The sequence below is a fragment of the Miniopterus schreibersii genome, assembly GCF_964146895.1.
Source record: "Miniopterus schreibersii genome assembly, chromosome: 18".
NCBI lineage: Eukaryota > Metazoa > Chordata > Mammalia > Chiroptera > Miniopteridae > Miniopterus > Miniopterus schreibersii.
Window position 1 is genome coordinate 219,110 of NC_138121.1, and position 21,716 is coordinate 240,825.

General features: G+C 49.2%; 1 protein-coding gene across 5 annotated transcripts; it reads right to left on the reverse strand.

The window, feature by feature from the left end:
- Positions 1-722: 722 nt before the first annotated feature.
- ZNF274 (zinc finger protein 274) lies at positions 723-21,704 on the reverse strand. Of its 5 annotated transcripts, XM_081119864.1 has the most exons (7): positions 21,193-21,691; positions 20,358-20,484; positions 19,585-19,680; positions 5,971-6,462; positions 3,965-4,062; positions 2,412-2,538; positions 723-1,972 (listed from the first exon to the last, which is right to left on the reverse strand). In XM_081119864.1, exons 1-7 carry the CDS (start codon positions 21,223-21,225, stop codon positions 1,047-1,049), a joined length of 1,899 nt encoding a protein of 632 aa, XP_080975990.1. In that variant the 5' UTR covers positions 21,226-21,691; the 3' UTR covers positions 723-1,046. The 5 variants fall into 5 exon arrangements, with proteins under 5 accessions (XP_080975990.1, XP_080975992.1, XP_080975991.1 ...); XM_081119866.1 differs by lacking the exons at positions 19,585-19,680; positions 20,358-20,484 and having other exon boundaries at positions 21,193-21,704; XM_081119865.1 differs by lacking the exons at positions 19,585-19,680; positions 20,358-20,484; positions 21,193-21,691 and adding an exon at positions 9,178-9,625.
- Between the last annotated feature and the right edge of the window lie 12 nt (positions 21,705-21,716).

Consider the following 21,716-nt stretch of genomic DNA (forward strand, 5'->3'; position numbering starts at 1 on the left):
CAGTTCGTTTATATCTTTATTGACTTCAGAGAGGAAGCGGGGGCAGAGAAACATCAATGATGAGTCATGGATCGGCTGCCTCCTGCACACCTCCTACTGGGGATCTAGCCCGAAACCCCGCATGTGCCCTGACTGGGAATCCAAATGCCATCTCCTGGATCCTAGGTCCATGCTCATCCGCTGAGCCACGCCTGGTCAGGCAAATTGTAGTTTAAATCAGTGAATTGATTATGAGCTATGTCTCAGTAAAGCTGTTTAAAAATAAATACATAAGGTTACTAACACCTATTGGAAAAATAGAATGGGGAAAAATAAATTTTAACTACAAAATCATTAGCAATTAAAAATAGTAGTCCAGTGTTTAAATTACCCCCAATTGTGTCAGTTTTTTTACATTTTGCTTTTCAAATTAGGATTTTAACAAGGTTCACATCTTGCATTTGGTTAATGTGTACTTAAGTCTTGTAATTTATGGATTTTCCCCACATGAGGACGGGGAGAGAAAGGGAGAGAGAGAAACATTGATGTAAGAGGGAAACATCCTTCAGCTGCCTCCCCTATGTGCCCTGACGGGGAATGAAATCCGAAATCTTTCGGTGTCCTGAATGACACTCCACCCAGCTGAGCGGCCTGGCCAGGGCTCCATCCTTTTGTGTTAACACTGTGTATTTATCAAAACAGTAATGAAAAGACATTTAAATAGAAAAATACACACACAGATTCTATTGCAGAAATATAGTTTACTTATCCATCTCCTCTCTCAGTCCCTGTTCATACACATAAATACTTTATCACAAATATATTATCAGTGCACAACCAAAGTATAACTGCAAGTCAATTCAGTAAAAAAATTAAATCTGTTTTTCCAACTGTTACATTCATTAGCAAGGATGCCCCACCATTTCATTGGCCTGTGCAGGTTGGTGTCCCTGGTTGTCCTTTGGTCTTGAGAACATCAGTATTCAAAGCTGCTTTTCATAGTTCTGAATCCCAATCACTCCCATTCAGGTTCTGATGCAGGACTGGGTTGAACAGGCAGCGTCTCTTCAACAGGCTTTAGCACTAGGCGGTCGGTGTTTCTTCTTACACCTGGCCCCACTGTGCGTCTTTTGATGCCCTATGAGGTGCGAGCTCTGGGTGAAGGCCTTTCCACATCTGTTACACGTGTAGGGGCGCTCCCCGGTGTGGGTCCTTTGATGCCTGATGAGGTGGGAGCTCTGGCGGAAGGCCTTTGTGCAGACCTGGCACTGATAGGGCTTGGCTCCGGTGTGAGTCCGCAGGTGCTGGGAGATGGCTGAGCGGTCATTGAAAGTCCTCCCACACTCACGACATTTGAATGGTCTCTCTCCAGTATGAATTCTTTGATGCTGTGTGAGGGAGGAGCTCTGGATGAAGGCTTTCCCGCAATCCTGACACACGTAGGGCTTCTCTCCTGTGTGGATTTTTTTATGTACAGAGAAGTATCTTGGGTTCCGGAACGTTTTGCCACATGCGCTGCATCGGCACACTTGGCTCCCCTTATGAATTTTTGTGAACGTAACCTGCTGGGTGCTCCGGCCGAGGAGCCCACAACCACTACTTTCCCTGGCTTTGTCACCTTTGTGGCTCTTCTGATGAATTTTTACATGTGAATTATGTATTGCCATTTTAACTTGTGAACTACGCTTGTGCAAGTGTTTCCTAGGTAGAGTTTTTTGGAGTGAAACATGGCTTGCGGCAAGACCCGTGTTTGCTTGGGGTTTGGGGCTGTCACAGTGCTGCTTCTGAGAGAGGGATTCTTCCTGAGTCAGCCCCACAGGTTGCAGTGCTGTGTCCCGAACTTCCAGGACCCCACCCTGCAAGGCCTCTCCAGAGTTAGAGGACCCGGCTTCGGCCCTTGAGAATTCCTCCACTTTCAGGTCACGGGCTGGTTCTGCCTCAGGAACAGCTGACTTTGGGGTTAACTGATTGCCTTCCAGTGTAGTCTCCCACCCTGAAAGAAACCAAAAGGTGTGGAATCTGCAGAGAGAAAATGCTGAAGTAGGTTGAGAGTATAACATAATTAAGTATTCAAAAACTGGGGGATTTTTTAAAAATCCCTACCTGAGGATATGTTTTCTTTATTGATTTTTAAAGTGAGAGAGTAACAGCAATGTGAGAAACATAAATTGGTTGCCTCCCGCAGGTGCCACCCCTACTGGAGATGCAACTCGCAACCTAGGTATGTGCCCTGACTGGGAATTGAACCCACAAACTTTTGGTGTACAGGACGATGCTCCAAACAACTGAGCCACCCAGCAAGGGCTGCAAGGGACTCTTGAGGGCACGCCCATTCCTGGAGCTGGGCTCACAGATGGGGCAAGCCCCAACTTGGGGCCCATATGGCATTCCTGTCCTCGAAGGGTGGAATGCCTGGGTGGGCAAGGCCTTACCCACGGAGACCAGGTGTCTGAAGGTCTCCAGCATCACATCATGGTACTCAGTCCTTTGTGTTGGGCCCAGCAGCTCCCACTCATCCCTGCTGAAGTCCACGGCCACATCTAGGAAGGTCACTGGTTCCTGCAATGCCACACATTGTGCATCTACTCAGCAAGAGGGGCAGGGAGTCATTAAAAGCTTGGAGAGAAGAAAGGCTGGCTGGGGCATCACGACAGAGCCTGCTGTGCAGGGAGGAGATGCCTGTGCTTTGGGGTTTGTTGGAAACGTTGACTTGGAAGAGGTCCAATGGGCCTTTTCTCACAAAACCGGACTTTGGGGCTGGAGGCAGAGTCCCGACTTGATTAAGAGCTGCAAGTGCTACAAGCGAACTGCCTCTGCCGACCCACACCTGAGTCCAGCTCATCTTTTCCCACAATTCTGCACATGGGTCCCGCTCCTGGGGAACCTCACCATGTGATGGGACAGCAGCTGCTGGGAGTGGGGCCATCCCCCAGGCAGCCACGATCACTCCTTTCTCATTTGTTTGTTGTATTTTTGTTTTTTTTTAAATCCTCCCCCGAGGATATTTTTTCCATTGTTTTTCAGAGAGTGGAAGGGGGGGAAGAGAGAGAAACATTGATGTGAGGGAGACACAACGGCTGGTGGCCTCCTGCATGTACCCGGACCAGGGCTGGGGATCGAGCCTGTAACGAGGTACATGCCCTTGGCCAGAATCGAACCTGGGACCCTCCAGTCTATGGGCTGATGCTCTAACCACTGAACAAAACTGGTCAGGGCATGATCAGTCCTTTCTGAGGGGCTGAGAAGGACTCCAGGAGGAAGAGGCCTCCCCACTGCCCTTTGCCTGGGTCTGGGAGGTATTTTGCCCACAAGGGGCAGAGCCACAAATGGGCTGGAAAGCTCAGCCGGCGTGGCTCAGTGGTTGAGTGTTGACTCATGAACCAGGAGCTCAGGGTTGGGTTCCTGGTCAGGGCACATGCCTGGGTTTCAGGCTCAAGCCCCAGTAGGGGGCTTGCAGGAGGCAGCCAGTCATTGACTCTTATCATTGATGTTTCCATCTCTTTCTACCCTTCCCTTCCTCTCTCTGAAATCAATAAAAACATTTCTTTAAACAAAAAGTTGGGCTGGAGAAAGTCCTCACCCTATCACCTAGGAGCCACTGAATACAGCCTTGCCTGAAGCCCCAACCAGACCACTCACTGCTCAGGAGCCCGCATGTTCACGCCTAGGCTAGAGGCAGGTGTAAGCGACCTCCAGCAGCAGCAGCAGCAGCAGCCCTGACCAGTGTCACACAGACACGGTGGCTGGGGCCCTCTGTGAGCCTCAACAGCCCTGTTTTGTCCACACCCCTGCTCTGGGTTATTTTGAAGGGAATCTTACGACTGTTTCAGTCATAAACCCCTGGGTGTTCATTCTGAAGGACAAGGGCTCCCCTACCCTTCAAGCCCAGAAACTCTAAAAGTCCTGGCCCTGGAGGCCTCAGGGTGGGCCCACCTCACAGGGGATTCTGTGCCCAGAGATGGAGAGGGTGACACTCCCCACTCACCTCAGGCAGTGCCTTCTCTGGGCAGGTGGTCTTGCTCTCCTTTTCTTCCCGCTGGGCTGTGGTCTCCACAGAGCAGGCAGGGTCCAGGGAAGGTGATGCTGGGAGGAGACATTAGCACAAGGGGTCAGCCAAGTGTAATCAGCCCGAGGACAGTCCAGGTCTCTCTGGGACCCACGGGGCCTCCTCATTCCCCTCCCCCCTCCGCCTCAGCAGCTGGCCTCACACCTCCTCAGAGGCAATGACCCCATTTCTGGCCTCTCAGTCCTCTACCCCCACCCCCTCATGACACCACGTGGAGGGAGGGAATCCCCTGGCCCCCAGGGCCAGACTCACTCTCCCAACACACCACCTTGATACGAATTCTACCAAGTTTCCTCTAACCCAGGAAACAGCCCTGCTCGGCCTTGTGGCCCCTCTCAACACCGACTTTCTTCACATGTCCCCACATGGTCCACGGGCTTCCTAATGATGAGCTGACTCTCATTATCAAGGGGCACACACGATGTGACCTGGCTGGCCCACCAGACCATCGCTTCCTCCTGGCCACAATGACTGCATCAGGAATGAAGAACATGGGGCCAATCAGAGGCAGAGACTTTTGGGGGAACATTTACAAAGAAATTCCATGTGGGGAGGATTGAAACAGAGACAACCTGCTTGTAAGTGAAGCCAGCCAAGGCCAGCAGCAGGGCACAGTCGGGGTGCACGCAGGAGGAAACTGATTGATGTGTCTCGCTCACATGGATGTTTCTCTTTCTCTCGTCTTTCCCCTCCCTCCCTCCCTCCCTCCCTCCCTCCCTCCCTCCCTCCCTCCCTCCCTCCCTCCCTCCCTCCCTCCCTCCTTCCCTCCCTCTCACTCTAAAAATCAATGGAAAAAATATCCTCAGGTGAGGGATAACAAAAAATAAAAATAATAAAGAAACAAAATTGCAACCCATTGGCCCACCAGCCACACCATGCTGCAGCCTGGGATCTACAAAGTTCCCTCAGCCCTGGCTGGTGTGGCTCAGTTGATTGGAGCATCATACTGTACACCAAAAGGTGGTGGGTTCGAGTCCTGGGCAGGGCACATACCCAAGTTGAGAGTTCAATCCCCAGTTGGGGCACATGTGGGAGGCAGCTTATCAATGATTTGCTCTCCCTTCCTCTCTCTGAAAATTAATTTTAAAAAAAAAAGAAAAAAAAGCAAGCTCTTTTAGATCCTGCTGCTGGTACCTGGAACTCAGGGGTCAGCTCCTGCTGTGCTAGAGTAACACTTCCCTTGGGCCCTGCCAACTGGCTGTGTGCTTCCTTCTGGCACAGACAGACTCAACCTCTCTGATTCTGGAATACACTGTGACAGCTCCCTTCTTGGGCCTGCACAGGGGATGTTCCCCTGCCTAGCACATCCATCCTGCCACCTCTGAGCTCTGCTCCAAACCAGGTGTTGGCTACAGCAACTTGGTTTCCACAGGCCCCTCTTCCAGCACCCTTCCAACCCATTCATTTGTCAAATTCCTGTCTTTGCTGCTAGACTGAAGGCTTGTTGAGCTCACGAGTCCTGTGTGTCCTGGTCACCACTGTCTCCACAGCCCCCACCACGTGGATGACGTCAGAAGGCACCCCAGGAATATGCCTGTGTGACTGATATCAGGGTTCCCACTGGCTTGTGAGGAAGGATCCCAAAGGGATGACAGGAAGCCCTCTATCCAAGAGCTTCCATCAGAAGCCTGTGGGTGGATGGTCCTTATACAATGCAGTGTCACACCCCACCCAAGGGTTTCCATAACTCTGAGGTGGGGCCTGAGACCTTCCATTTCCACAAAATGGCCTCCAGGGGGGAGGCCATTCTCAAAACCCTTGATCTAGAAGCAATGGCAGGTACGCCAGCAAGAAAGTATCTCAAGCTCTGATTCAGGAACACGTGGGGGAGGCAGGTACTCTCTGCGTAGATGCAGTGGGCAGGACCACATCCTCCAAGATCCCCTACAGGAACATCCCCCTCCCCACCTTCTCACTGCACCTACCTTCCTTCTCAGATATCCAGGTCACATCCTCCACCAGGGCCACCGCCTCCTGGCAGTCCTTCGGGTGCTGTGATTCTACCCATACTCGGAGCTTCCCAGGTAGTGCGGCCAGGAATTGCTCCAGCACCAGTGCCTCCAGCATCTGCTCTTTGGAGTGCGCCTCAGGCTGCAGCCACTGGTGGCAGAGCTCGTGAAGCTGGGCCAGGGCCTCTCGGGGCCCAGCAGCCTCCTCAAAGCAGAAGCCCCGGAAACGCTGGCGTGCAGCCTCACGGTCAGCTGGATGGCATGGATGGCTGTCTGGTGGTTGAGCAGGTTCCCCGAGGACCTCTGGGCTCAGGCCCTCATCTTCAGCATAGAGGGCCCGGATCCGGGCATTCCGGGAACAAGCGACCTCCTTGTTTAGTGTGAGGACTTCAACAACCTCGATCTCCATCAGGGGGTCCCCAGTAGTATGAGGATCCAAGTGAGGGTCCAGCTGAGCCTTAGAACACCCTGGAAATCAGAAACAGAGCAAGAAGATGACTAAGAAGCACATGAAAAGATGCTCAACATCATTTGCCACCTGGAAAATGCAAAATAAAACCACGTGAGGTACCACTTCACATAACAGGGTGTGAACAATGTGCAATAGGAAGGCTATTATCAAAGAGGGACAGTAGCAACTGCTGGTGAGGATCCAGAAAAGCTGGAAGCCCCACACTGTGCTGGTAGGAACACAGAGCTGGCAGCTCCTCAGAAAGTTAAACATGGAGTTGTATTATGACCCAGGAGTTCCATGCCGAGGTATACATCCAAGAGAACTGAAAATATGTATCAACCCAAGAACTATATACCCATACAGTGAAATACTATTTGACAATAAAAAGGAATGAAGTGCTAATACATGCTATAGAATGAATGTTGACAACATTATGCTATGTGAAAGCAGCCAGACACAAAAGGCCACATAGTATATGATTCCATTTACTTGAAATGTTGAAAACAGACAAATACATAAGCACAGAAAGTAGATTAGTGGTTTTCAGTAGAGGGGGTATTTGAAGGGTTTGGGGGTTACGTTTCCATTGATTTTAGAAACAGAGGAAGGGAGAGGGGGAGAGAGAGAAAGAAACATCTATCTGTTGCCCCCCCCCCCCAAATACATGCCCCGACCAAGAATCAAACCTGAGCCTTTTGGCATACGGGACGACGCTCCAACCAGCTCAGCCACCTGGCCAGGGCAGATATGAGGTTTCTTTTTGGGGATGATGAAATGTTCTAAAATTAGGTTATAGCAATGAAATTAGATTGTGCAACCTTGTAAATACAGTAAAAGCACTGAAGTATACGCTTTCAGAGGGTGAGCTTTATGTATATTATCTCAATACAGCAAGAAAAAAAAGAGAGGCAATAAAGGCTGAGAAGACCTATGACACGGTACATGCCTATGGCACATGCCTGTGGCACCCTCCAGGGGAACAGAACCTGATCTGCCCCCAAGGCGGCCTAGGATGAGGCTGTCTGGGAAAGGCAGGGGCTCTGTGTCCTGGCACCGAGTCCAGGAGAGCACCTGCTGAACAGCACTACAGCATGGCTCTGAAATGCAAAGGAGGGGCCCTGGCCAGATAGGTCAGTCGGTTAGAGCATAATCCCCACATGCCAAGGTTGCAGGTTTGATCCCCACAGTCAGGCCACATACAAGAATCAACCAGCGAATGCATAAATAAGCGGACAACAAATTGATGTTTCTCTCTCTCTCTCTCTCTCAAAGTTAATAAGTAAAAATTAAAATAAAAAGGAAATTCTAGCCCTGCTGGGCGTGACTCAGTGGTTGAGCATCAACCTGGGATCCAGGAGATTGGGGTTTGATTAATCAGTCATGCCTATATAGTGAAGCCTCCATCAAAACCCAAAAACACGAGTTCAGAGAGCTTCGGAGCAGGTGAACATGTGGAGGTTTGGGGACAACGACGACCTGGGGAGGGCGTGGAAGCTCCGCCCCTTCCCCATCTCTAGCCCTGCGCATCTCTTTGTTTCTGAGTCAGATCCTTTTATTTTTTATTTTATTATGCTAGTAATGCATAAGGAATGTTTTTTTTAAAACCTACATTTATATTAAAAAACTTACAAAATTTTTTTCTAGAGGGAAGTACATTGTATACCACAACTGTTCATTAATCTTATTTGTTGAAATTATCTTACGTAAATCAACCTCAAAGAGTGATTTAGTAAATAAAAGTTTTGGACATAAAAAGTATATGTATATTTTAAAAAGCAAAGCGGGGAAACCCATTGGGTTGGATAAAAAGTAAGATGACAGATGGGGAGCCAACAGTTTACAGCAGCCAACAGTCTGCACCGTGACGACAGGGTCTGTGGCTCCGCGAGGCGCCTGCGCTCCGGGGGCCGCGGAGAGGGCGAGGACTCGGTGTCTCACAGCGCGGGCCGCCGGGCGTGCACCCTCCACGAAGGGCCGCCGGGCGGCTGGGCGGCGGCTCGGCTGGGGAGGCGTCTAACCGAGGGGCCGGCCACCCGCCCTCAGCTCCCCGCTCAGTTCACTTCGGACCAGCCCGCCTGGCTCCCTGGGGTCTGCGCGCGGCCCCTGTCCGTCCACGCGGGGACGCTCCGCGCAGGCCGGGGGGTCACGGCCCCGACGCGTTACCCGAGCGACGCCGCGATCCCCACGGAAGCACCGAGTCATGCTGACCGGCGGCGCGGCTACAGCGCAGGGAAGCTGCTGCCCGCGAGGCAGAGGCGGGACGGGCGAGCGCCAGCGAGGAGCCACTGCGGCTATGGCCGAAAAGCGGAGATAAAGGGAAGTGGAGGCAGTCCCAGGAGCAGCGGCTCCCGGTCGCGCTCCTGTCCGACGCGGGCGCCCACGCAGCTCCCGCGGCCCCCGCCCTCCCAGCGGCGCGCGCACCACACGTCCCAGCAGCCCCCGCGGCGCGCGCACCACACCTCCCAGCAGCCCCCGCGGCACGGCCTCCGGCGCCGCCCCGCTGAGCCGGGGGCTCGGCCGCGCCCTCACGACCCCGCGTCGGCGAGGCCCGCGCAGGTCCCCGCCACCCCCGCCCCCCGCGACGGCGCCCACGGGAGCGGCGCAGCGCCCCGACCGCAGGGCTGTCCCTCCGGGCCGCGCGGCAGGGCGAGCGCTCGGGGTTCCCACCCATCCCCCCGCTCCCCGGAGGGCTTCCCGGTCTCCCGGCCGCCTCCCAGCGCCCTTCAGACCTGGCTCGTCCGCGGCGGCGGGTCTCGCCCACCAGCTCATGGGTGCTGCGGGCCGTCGGCGCGCCGCCGGGAAGCGAGGGCCCCGGAAGCCCGCGCGGCGCGGGTGGGGCCGCGGGTTGCGCAACAGGCCCTGCGCTAGGCTGGCCGACTTGGTCGTCCGTCCGCCGGACGCCCGGTCCCAAATTCCCGGTGACCGCCGCCTTGGTAAGAGCGACCGGCCTCCGACCCGCCGTCCCCAACCGCGTCACCTGACCTGAGCTGCTGCCCTGGCTCCTTCTGGGGCTCGCCTTTCTAACTCACGTGTACTACCTGCAGCTACCTAGCATTTAGCGCCTCCGGCTCTTCAGGACTTCAGGAGTTCCCACCCCTCCCCCACCCAGATGACGGCTTTGAAAGCAGAGTTCGCTTCTCTAGTGGAAGCTCGTAGGCTCGAGATTTCCGTCCGGGTAACTCGGAAGCCGGGACCGCAGCCTGACTAGTGCCCCCAGCGGCTCCGAGCCGGGCCAGGCACCGCGCCGAGCAATCATCATCCGTGACCCTAAGAGCAGCCTTCATTCTCGCACTGCTTCCTAGCTCCCTGATTTCTAAAAATGCTCGTTTTCTACGCGGTTAACCAGAGGGCCTTCTCCCTTAAAATAACTGCCGGGCTCTGTTTATCTTACTCCATCTCACTACCCCCACTCAGTTTCTAACTTTTTTCCTTTAATGTTGGTCACAAATTTAGTATCTTCTCTTATCCTTGGGGGCAACAGGGTGCTTTTTCGAAGTCTTGCACTGAATGTTTGCTCAAAAATTTTAACTCTTATTGTTTTAAGCCGTACAACCTTTCTGGGTCTGGGTGTCAGGAACTGCCAGTCCTTATGGTGCCGAGGATCCACAGTGAACCCACAACCCAGTTCAGGCCAACATAGGTTCCTCAGTTACCATAAAAATAATCCCAAAAGCTGCAGCTCCAAGTACTGATGCTCCTCAACTTAAAACCTTATAAACTCACCCTAAGTTGAAAATGCATTTAAGACACCTAACCCACTGAATATCACAGCTGAGTCCAGCCTACCTTAAACGCCTCAGAACCCTACTTTAGCCCACAACCTTCCAATTCTTACCAGAACAGATGAACGTTCTGTAGACTTAATGGGATGGGAAAACACAGTATCCAAACAAATGCTGGCAACAGGGTGTACTGTGATTTACTCTTGCAATCACATGGCTGACTGGCAGCTGAGACTGTGCCCAGCATTTCGACAGTATTGTATCACCCACCTATCACTAGCCAGGAAAAGATAAAACTTTGGAGTATGGTTTCTACTGAAAACACATTGCTTTGGCACCACTGTAAATTTAAAAAATCACAGGTTGAATCATCTGTGGAGGAACAATGGTCCTGGCTTTAAACCCACCAGCAGAATGACCCTGGTGAACTTGGGCAATGTAATCCACTCACCTGCAACTAGTAAAGGCTGACCGGAGCTGCTATTTTCTTCTGTCATGTTCCTTCCGTCTCTCAGCTGCTTCCCTTCAAAGGTAAGCTGGCTCCCTCACAGTGCAGTTTCCTACGGAATGCTGGCGACTAACCAGGTATACTGTGGCTACCAGCCCACAGATGCATAACCTAATTACAATGACCGTTTAACACCCCCACTGGACTGCTGAGGCTGCCACCTGAGTTTTATGTACCGGAAACCCCAAAGCCAGGCCCAGAGAAGGATCTGCTAAAGGTTTGGATGATCACTTTTACACCAAAGCCTTTGATTCAACAACAGTAGTTACCGTTTCATTAGGCCCCCTAGGACCTGGACTTCACACTACCACAGTCCCAGTAAACAAGTGTCCAGCCTTTACACAAAGAATATCCGTGTTGAAAGAGGCTAGGAACCCTTCCCAAGGCCACACAGGGGGAACGCAGCAGGTGGGATGCTAACCCTGTTCTTTTACACCCTTTACACCAAAGGGGACTTCTCATAGACACCATGTTACTTTTTCTCAGATGTGCCCGTGTCTCTCATCCAGAGGTCTTCACATTTGCCACCCATCTGCCTGGTAGTATTTCCCAGCATCTTCCCCATCCAGCTCTCAGCTCATGTGTTACCTCTTCAGAGCTGTCTTCCTGCCCAGTTCTAAACCCCACACGCCTTCCTACCCTCCCCAGCATGTCCCATTGTTTAATGTCTCTTCATAGCACTGATTGTCGTTTCAAAGTATCTGGTCCATTAACTTACTTATTGTCACCTCTCCACCTCTACAGCAGCTTTATTGGGGAACTTTATTGAAGGTAATGTTCTAGATCTGCACACTAGCTGCAGGTGACCCAGGAACATTTGAAAGATGGCCAGTTCGACTGAGGAACTGACCTGGTATGTTCACATTAGTCTGTTTAAATTCAATCAGCCACATGTGCTCTGGAATTAAAGGAGGCACAAGGAGACAGGCCTTACCACTCAGTTCATCGCTGTGACCCACACCTGAAATGGTACTTGGCACTCTAGCAGATGCTTAAGCAGTAGTTGTTGACAGAGCAGGGCTTCTAAGGACCTTTTAGCCATCTCCCTGGATTTCCTGTTTCTGTCAAATTCCAGAAAATCTCACTGGCACTGAAATTGTGTCCTATGTATAAATTATCTTGGGAGGATTGCTGGTGCTAAAGAGTCCCCATCTGCTTGGGAGCGAGTAGTGGCTGCAAGTGCAGGCCACTGGGTAAGAGGACACCTGGTTTACATCCCCACCTGCTGCTTCCCGACCAGCTGGACAGGCAGTGCATTCCTGCTCCCACAGATAGAATGGCTCCAGCAGCACTTCCCTAGAGGCTGTAGGGCTTAAGTCAAGTGAGAACGTGACACACTGCTAGCTTGTGTATGCCCTCAGAAGGCAATACTTAGACCTATTCAGGTCTTCTATATCCCACTGATGAAACTTTCTTCAAACTGAGCCTTGTTCTCAGGTTCCATTTCAAAAAAGTATTAACAAAATCTTTCCTCCATCTGTATTCAATTGGTTATTACTGGTATAAGCAAAACTATTAGTGTCGGTATTATTTTGTAATTTGTCACATTTCTGAACTCATTACTATTTCACAGGATTAGTCTTTTTTTAAGGTGGTTGTTAAGGAGTTATATTGTCACCTTTTCAATACTTATTTTGTGCTTTGGTGAGAACAATGCTATGTACACTTTCCAGAAGAACCTATTAGCATGCCAGTCTGTGGTGGTGTGTCACTGAACTGTTCACGCTCTGTGGAAACTATCTTTAATAGAAAGCTGGAAGATATTCTCTGCCCAGGTCAGTACTAAGATATAACTGGCATAGTTACGGGCAGCACCTCTAAAAGCGGAAGGTAACCTCCCACCCAGTTTCCTTCTTGCAGGGGCTATCACAGCCTATCAATGTCTACATTCTTCCAGTGATAAGCAATCAACACATTCATATTTGTGCATTTTATGTGTATGTTTTTTAAGAAAAAGGCATGAACAGTAATGTGCATCCACATATCTATATATATGTAAGATACACATGGTTAAAAGACATTTTAAGAAACATATATCTTAGAGATTTTTTCATATAGTATACAGAGCTGGCTCATCCTTTGTAACATCTGTGCATAGTAGTATAATGAAAACAACTACATGTTGCTGAATATCTGTATAGTTTTTTAGCTTTCCTCTTATTTGTTTAATCAGTTATCCCCCAAAATGGGCTCTTGGATTATTTTTTTCTTCTGCATTTCTGATTCATTTATTCCTGCTTTGATCTTAATCATTTTTTCTCTTAGGACTTTTGGAGGTTCCCCCTCCAAATGTTTACATCAAACGCTTATTAGTTCATTTGTTTTCCTTCAGATTCAATTAATAGGTAAGGCATTTCAGGCCTTGAAATTATCCTGGGTACCACATCTGGATATCTGGGAGAGTGGTCCCCAGATAAAAGAATCAAGATTACATGGGTCTTAGAGAACAAAACAAATACATGGAAGGTGACAGAGAATGTAAAGTGTTCTCAAAGACTGCACAGTATGTGACCACACTCTGCTAGGCTGAGTTCTTGCTAAAACGTGTTTGATAGTCACTCAAGATCCTAGACTCTTGGCCCTATCTCCAAGGACGTGAGCCTCTCAAGAGTTCGTCGTAGCACTATCTATGTCATCTCCAGATTTCCTTTATCATCCCTCACCCACTCTCATCTCAAAGCCTGGCCTTGTCTTCAAAGTCTCCTCTCTTTGAAGGTGCCTCTTGCAGTTTCTTCAGCCACTTACTCAACAGTTTCCTGAGCTAGAGACTCAGGGACTGTCTTAGCAACTGGGGACACATTACAAACCAAAATAAGGATGCCTGTTCTCACTCATGTTATTTAGCATTTGTTCTAGATGTTCAGGTCAGATAACAGAACAAGCTGAAAAAGATAGGACCTGTTTTACTTGCACATTTTTATCATCAGTGTGCATTTTGTATGACTTATCTGTTGTGAAAATGGTGAAACATTTCATTATTCTTCAGTGTGGTTGGTTCTTTTCAGTGTAAGGTTTTTTGTTTGCTTATTAGATAAGGTGAGACTAAGGCTATGGTTATTACCTGCACAGATTACACTGAGGTTGTGCGCTCATATGAGTCCTCTGTTGTTGAACATAATGAGGACTCCTACTGAAGAGCTTGCCAGTGGGCTGTGTGTTTCCTGAAGCCTTCCTAACACTGATTACATTCTCAGGCATGTTCAGTATGACCTGTAATGATGAGTGAGAGAGCTACGCATGGCACCTTTTCCACAGCAGTCACATCCCCAAGGTTCAGAGTTCTCAGATGTAATTATTTGGTCTAAGAACTTTTCCATATGACTAGATTTTTTTTGGGTCCAGTATGAATTCTCTCAAAACTGACTGGACCAGAAGCCTTTCCTGCTATGATCATATTCCTGGGATTTTGTCCGTTTGAGTTCTCATGTGGAAAAAACTCATAAAAAGGACTTCCTCCAGTCTCTGCATGTTGGTCTCCCATGTGAGCCCTGTCTTAAAGTAGGCCAAGATGAGCTGAAAAAAGAGTTTGACACTAACCTTCAGTCTTGTTCTGGAATGAACTATCTATCCTTTGAGTAAGACAACTGATTTTCTATTCCCCATGTTTGCTTTACTCCCATGTGAATCCCTGCAGGCTACCACAAAGGATGAAATCTAGAGAAGGATTTCCTTCTCTTCCAACAAAACAATTTCCTCCTCTCAGGTTTTTTTTCTACTAATGCTAGTACTCTTTTAGAGAGTTGCCACATTCATATTTTAGCTCACATCTGCTTAATTTCTTGAAAAGTCAAGAAAGTTAAATGTCCTGCAGGTGTTTCTACAACATTGACCTTCAAAATACTGTCTTTACTTCACTCCTTTCATAAGGATTAAATCTAGATTATGTGTCAAGTTTTCTACTCAGCCACACATATGGTAATACTTGCTTGAAAAAAATACTGTGTGATGGCTGAAGATTTGAGTGCCATCAAATATTTCTCCACATTCCTTATCTTCACAGTATCTTTCCAAATCAGTATCTACTTGATGACTGTCATCTGTCCTAAGTGTTTACTGTTTCCTTCTACTTCAACTGATGCCTATGCTGCCATTTTTGCAATCATGGGGAGCCAGAGAGGCATGCAAACTGAGTTGCTTCAGAAAGGCCTACCTTGCCCAGCTGGTGTTGCTCAGTGGTTGATCGTTGACTCATGAACCAAGAGGTCACCAGTTCAATTCCCGGTCAGGGTACATGCCTGGGTTGTGGGCTCAACCCACAGTAGAAGGTGTGCAGGAGGCAGCCAATCAATGATTCTCTCTCATCGATGTTTCTATCTGTCCCTCTCCCTTCCTCTCTCTCTAAAAATCAATAAAACTTTAAAAAAAAAAAAAAGGCCTAGCTTTCTATTCATTCCCAGTTTTCTGCATTAAGCAGAGGCACAGCTATAGCAGTGTTGGGGGAGAAAGAGAACAATGCAAGAGATGGCTGTCTCCTGTAGCAGTAAAATATGCCATTCCAAACATCTATGATTAACATCACAAGAAAAACAAAACCTCTAATTTCCACCCTTCAGATATCTATGCCTTTACCAGGCTCCTCCATGTCATTGGATAATGCCAAGGTCCTTCTTTATTGCGTTTTAAGAATGATACACAAAAAGAATGTATGTGGTAAATATACACATAACAAAGGCTAGTCACAGGAAATCCCTGGAAGCCTTTACCTATGAGGGATTATCAGCAGGTTCCTCTTTTGCCCCCTTGGTCAATTACCTAGCCCCACTGAATCCATCTATGAGTAGGGAGAAGCCCCAAGCCAGCTTCTCCCCAACTCTGCTGCTCCTCTGTCAGGCCAAGTATCATCTCTTCCTCAGATGCCACCATGGCCCCCTGCCTGCTTGCAACTACTCTCCCACAGTTCTTTCTTCTCAAGCCCCCACAGTGAGCTGTGAAAAGCCACACACACACCTGCTCATTGAAAATCAAACCACCCCCAAAGTGGAGGCCCTGTGTGCCCTTCTGAACTTCAGTTGCATGTCAATACACCTGTTACCTGCCTCCTACCCATTGGGTGACTTCCTGTTCCCTGAATATGCCAAGCTTGTTCCATTCTCAGTCACCTCAAACCCTGTCTCCATGCCTGGAATTTGTCTTCACCACCACTTTTTTTTTTTTTAACCCTCACTTGATATTTTTTTTCATTGCTTTTCAGAGACAGTGGAAGGTAGAGAGAAAGAGAGAAACACTGATGTGAGAGAGCCTCCCACATGTGCCCTGACTGGGCCAGGGATCAAGCCTGTAACTGAGGTACGTGCCCGTGGCTGGAATCAAACCTGGGACCCTTCAGTTCATGGGCCGCCACTCTAACCACTGAGCAAAACTGCTAGCACTCTTCACCGTTCTCACAAGTCTGCAGAATTCTTTTTCAGGAATCCGCCTAAATCTCACCCCTGCAGTGCCCTGACCACCTCCTCTAGAGTAATTCCCCACTGCTCCTGCTTTACACCACACTCTTTTCCCTCAGTATGTACCACTATTTATCTGTACAACATGATTACACCTGTGTAACTTGTTTGCAGAAGGCTGTAACTACCTGACTATAAGCCTACAATGGTAGCAATTATGTCAGGTCTTTGTTCCACTACCAGAGTGTTCAGTATAGTGCACAGGACACAGGCAGACTTCCACAGGTGTTTGTGAGGTGAAGGGGAAGCAGGGGGAGAAACATGACAGAAAGGACTGATAGAGATGAGCCAGGCACCTATCACCTCAGGCCTGGCCAGAGGGGAGTGTCCTGGTGAACCTCCGTGCACATGGTCTCTGCTTTAGACACCATCCCTAAATCTCCCGTACCTCAGCATGTGAACTACAAGCGCCCACTGTCTCCCATGGCAACTAGAGTCAGGAAACTACTGCAGGCTGGAAGGTTTGGCCCCTCAGGATATGGGACTTAAACTCCAGGGAGGATGACACATACCTGACACAGCCAGAGCCACAAAGATGGGAAGAGACATTAGGAGGCAGGATCAAGGGTCCAACCAGGGGGAACAGGAACCATGGTGGGCACATATAAAGTACTTGTGTTGCTGGGGACCTTCCAGGTCAGATCTAGTTTAGTGACCTGTTCTAATGGGTAAAATGGAAGTTTTCAATGTAGAGAATGAAAGGAATGACTCAGAATATGGAAAACAAAACATTAATGCTGAGCCACTCATGCTGAAACATGGTGTCCAGAAAAAGGGGGCAAAGAGTTGCAGGGACTCCAGTCTGTGTTGTGGTGAACAGGTCATCACCAAAGACGGGAGCTAGGCACAGATTCCACAGCTGAACACTGCCAGCTCCTATGAAAGCTGCAGCTGAACATAGGGAAGGAAGAATATCAAAAGTTTTCTTTACTGAGCCAGCACACTGATATAAAAGATGACAAAGACAGCAGACACAAAGAAGAAAACCACTCACCTCCTCAACTTAAGCTATGAATACTGATGTAGAAGTCCTAAAAAATGCCGCTGGATGCCAGCACCACATTACAACGGTGCTTCAATGTTTATTATGTCACTGTCTTGACTGTTCAAAGGAGAAAATCCCTATGATCACCTTGGAAGGTTCTGAAGGGGTAATTGGGGCTACTGATTTTTATTAGAAAGTACCAGGTAACTATCCAGATAAAAACTGACTTGAATCAGCTCAATTAAGCATCATGGTCATCAAAACCCAGATACTTTCCCACTTAAGTCAGAGACCACTCACTCTTCACATTCTCTTTCACAGTGTTTTGGAAGTACCAGTTGTGACTAATGTGCTTACATGACTGCTCAAAAGTAGTCAAGTAAATAAGTAAATAAATACGACTGCCTTGCCCTCATACTTGCTGATAAAACGACTTTGTACTGAGAAAATTAATGAAGAGAATTTAGCTGCATGACAGGTTCATGGAACTATGGAAGACCACAAGGGAGGATTAACCTGAGTGATGACATCAGCTGCAACGAAAGACCAACAGTACTGGCAAGGCCTGACGTAGCAGTGAGGCCAGATCCCGCTTTGTACCCTTGTGTCAAAAGTCGAATAGAAACACCTATTATGTGAGAAGGGATTGCTAAATCCAACCAAATCTAATTCATGTTCTAACAAGATTTTCTCAAAGAACCCTGCTAAGCTAATGGTTCATCTGGCAAATTAGGTGGTTGAGAACAGCTAAGAGTATAGTATATTTCTATTAATGAGAAGAACTACCATTTTTCCAAGTTTGTTATAAATTAAGTACTTATAAAGTTACAATAAGCACAGCAACATGGTGTTTACTCAGATCAAGAAGAGACCAAGAAGGCCTACACTCTATGACTGCGGGAATATAGTCCATGATAGCCTTGGCCTGTGTGGCTCAGTGGTTAGTGTTGGCCCATGCACCAAAGGGTTTTGGGTTTGATTCCCAGCCAAGGGCATATACCTGGGGTGCAGGTTCGATCCCTGGACCCAGTTGGGGCGGGTGTAGGAGGCTACCAATTGGTGTCTCTCTCACACTGATGTTCTCTCCCCCTTCCTTCCATTCTCTCTAAAAATCAATGAGGAAATATCCTCAGGTGAGGATTAACGACGACAAAAACCTAGTCCATGATAAACACTGTTTCCAGTAAGTGGAAGAACCTAGTCAGAGAATGGGTATTGAAAGAACTTGTGTCCTACACCATATGCATGAAGAAATGCCAGATAAATAAAACATCCAGCTAAACAAAAAGACTACTAGAAAACAAAGAAGTACTTGTACAATCTGCCTATGTATGATACGAAACCTAGAATAGGAATATTTTATTGTGTTGGTCTATTTGCAATGTTAACATCTATAATATATAGGTGCACCAAAAGGGGGGGGGGTAACCTGAACTCACAAAAGAAAAAATACATATGTTGCATCACGAACTTATAAAAATATGTAATTTGATAAGGGAAAAGTGAACTCAACTCAACATATCTTTTCCTATTAGACATATAAACCTTGAAAAAAACCACTACAAAGCACTGGCAATTAAAGGAAAAAGTAGCTCTCATGTTCTTGAGCAGCTACATGTATTTTAAAAGATTTTAGACAATAATTTGTTGCTACCAGATTTTCAGTTTACATCTTGGTTGATTCTGAAGTTCCATTTCTAGAAATCCTAACCTACAAAAAACCCCAACTTGAATGTGCAAAATAAATAAAAGGATGCAAGGAAGTTTTTTGCAACAACTTGAATGTCCACCAAGAGAAAAAAATTAAATATGGACTACATTACATCTGTTACAAAGCAGCAGACCTGTCTATGTTAAGGACACCCCAAAATATAAATATACACAGATGCCCCTCCACTTAGGATGGGGTTACATCCCAATAAACATATCCTAATTTGAAAATATCCTAAGTTGAAAATGCAGTTAACCCAGACTACCCTAAACGCACTCAGAACACTTACATTAGCCTATAGCTGGGCAAAATCATGTAGCACAAAGCCTGCTTAATAGTGTTGAACACTGTACTGAAAATAACAAACAGAAAGGTTGTATGGGTATCACTTTCACACCACTGTAAAGTCAAAAAATTATTTTGAACTGTCAAGTTGGAGACAGTGTATTCATAAACATATATGTAAACACGGAAAAAAAAGTCTGGACAGAGACACATCAGTTAGTGGTGGTTATATGAGGGGAGGGCAGTCGACGAGGAGTGCAGCTAACCTACCACCAGCAACAGGTTCATGTTCAACCAAGCAGTACATCCCTGACCGAGGCCAGAGGAAAACCAGGCCAGGGCTTGATTCAGCGTGTCCGCAGCCACTCACCACAGCACCCCACCTAGAGTTTCCTCTGTCCACCTGATTTTTTAAGACACCAGTCCTTGACCAACCAGTCAGCCCATTCCCTGCTGGGACTCCCACGTGCCTGGTTCTCACCTGAAAAGGTGTCTTGAGGAATTCCTCTCTCCACCGACCAGAGCTGTTCCTCCTCCTCTAACTGAGATACCACATCTGGTTTGGAAAGCTGATGTTCTGCCCAAGGGAAAAGAGACAGGGCTTGGGGGTGGGGGTCTTTGAAAGGAAGAAAATGCGTCCCTGCTCTGGCCCATGCTGTCCCCTAGGGGAACATGACTTCTGGTCTAGGGCAGTGATAAGCCACCCATCGCCGTTGTGTGCGGCTTGCTTTCCTGGACTCCCTTGCTGGTAAAGGTGGCAGTGGGACTGAGTTCTGGCCAGCAAGTCATAAACGGAAATTTGTCAGTGGGGACCATAACGCATTTTCTTTTTTCCTAAATACGATAGCTGTGAAAACAGCCCCAGCCTAGGCTGCCCCCTCCCCTTCTTTCTGCTTTTCACAGGGACGTGATGCTTGGTGCCACAGTGATGCAGTTACCAAGCTAAGAATGGAAAATTTCACACAGACCGCAGAGAAGGGAGGGATCAGGGTCTGTGACGCCACCCTGAGCTGCTGAACAGACACCACCTCCCTGGTATTCACTCTGAGGAGCGGACTAGGTGATGCTTCAGGAGTCACATGTGAAGGTGCCCTTTCCCCATGGCAACAAAGGAAAGCCCTCTCCCTCAAGCTCCAAGGCCTTGACCCTTGCGCTCTAACCCCTTCAGGCTGAGCCCAAGCAGACACACACTTCAGTGGCACCACAATCGAGCAGCAAAGCACAGATCTTTATTGACATGGAGGCCAGTCTTACCCACTGAGACCAGGTTTCTGTAGTTCTCCAGCATCACCTGTCTGTACAGGGACTTCTGTTCAAGGTCCAGCAATCCCCACTCTTCCGGGTCAAAACCCAGGATCACATCTTCCAAAGTCACTGGTTCCTGAAACCCACAGGTTTCTGTTCAGCCAGGGCCTGTCATCACTCACAACGACAGGATGTGGGTGACTGAGAACAGGAAGGCACAGTCTACAAGACGACCTGAGCGCATCCCGGGGGAATCATCATGTGTTCTTGTTTACGACACTGAGCAAATCCAAGCTGGACGCTATTCAGGTCACAGCAAGGACAACACATGAGGCTGAAGAGGGTTCTTAATTTTCTGAAAACCGCCCCATTTCTTATTCATCTGGGGATTCCAACACTGGCGCCAGCGTGCATGTCTCCTCCTAGGGGATTCCGTGCGCTGAGTCCTCGCACCCAAGCCTTCAGCCCCGGAGCTGCCGCTACTTCCTTCCACTGCCAAGGACGCACCTTTCCTCCTAGCGCTGAGCTCGTGCCACCTCTTACTTGACGCGAGCTGCTGCTGAAATCTAAACGAGTCTGTGCGACCCCTGCTCAGAACCGTCAGAGTCTCCCCGGTTTGAAAGGTAAATCAGAGTCCCCGGTGAGGGCCCTTTGCAGTAAGCGCTCCCTCGGAAGGCTAAGCGGCCCGCGGCTCCCGCACCCAGCGGGGCTCTCGAGCCCGGGCCCTCGCCCTGCCCGAGGCTCTGGGGCCTGGGGCATCTCAGGGAGGGTGGCGACCCACACCATGCGGCCACCCCCGCCCAAACCGAGGGGTGCACTGAAACTCAAAACGGCCTCTACTCACATGGAACCAGGCCATCGGAGGCCCCGAGGCCATACCTTCCTCTTCAACGGGTTCCGTGGGAACGGGCCGAGTCCTAAGAGGATGGAATCCGGGAGGTGGGGGCGAGAGGGAAACGCCGACAGGCCGAGTCCTTGGGCGGAGGCCCGCCCCCGCCTGGGAAAACGCCCAGCGAGGTCTCCACCTACTCCCCGCACCAAGACGCCCGCGGCCCCGGGCGACAGGAAACCCCCTCCCGCGTTCCTTATGCGCCGGGAGTCCGCTCGGCTGGCTCCGGAGTTGGCCCAGGCCCGGGGGGTGAGGGGGCGGGCCGGCCCAAGCCGGCGGGAAGTTGCCTTCTTTCCGGGACCCCAGTCACCGACCACAGCGCCCGTCCGGGACCCGCAGCAGGAGGACTGCAGAAAAGTCGAGCACCAGACAGTCTCCGACGGGCGGAAGTTTCCCGCGAACTCACCCGCGCGCCGCGCACAATGGCGCCGGTCGCCCCACGGCGAAGTGCGTCAGCGCTCGGGACCGGACTACAACTC

Coding starts and splice junctions, on each gene's coding strand:
- ZNF274 (XM_081119864.1), bottom strand. CDS start 21,225: ATGGCCTCGGGGCCTCCGATGGCCTGGTTCCAT. Junction 20,485..21,192: donor CTCCGATGGCCTGGTTCCAT/GTGAGTAGAGGC, acceptor TGTGGGTTTCAG/GAACCAGTGACTTTGGAAGA. Junction 6,463..19,584: donor TCCTCAAGACACCTTTTCAG/GTGAGAACCAGG, acceptor TCTGATTTCCAG/GGTGTTCTAAGGCTCAGCTG.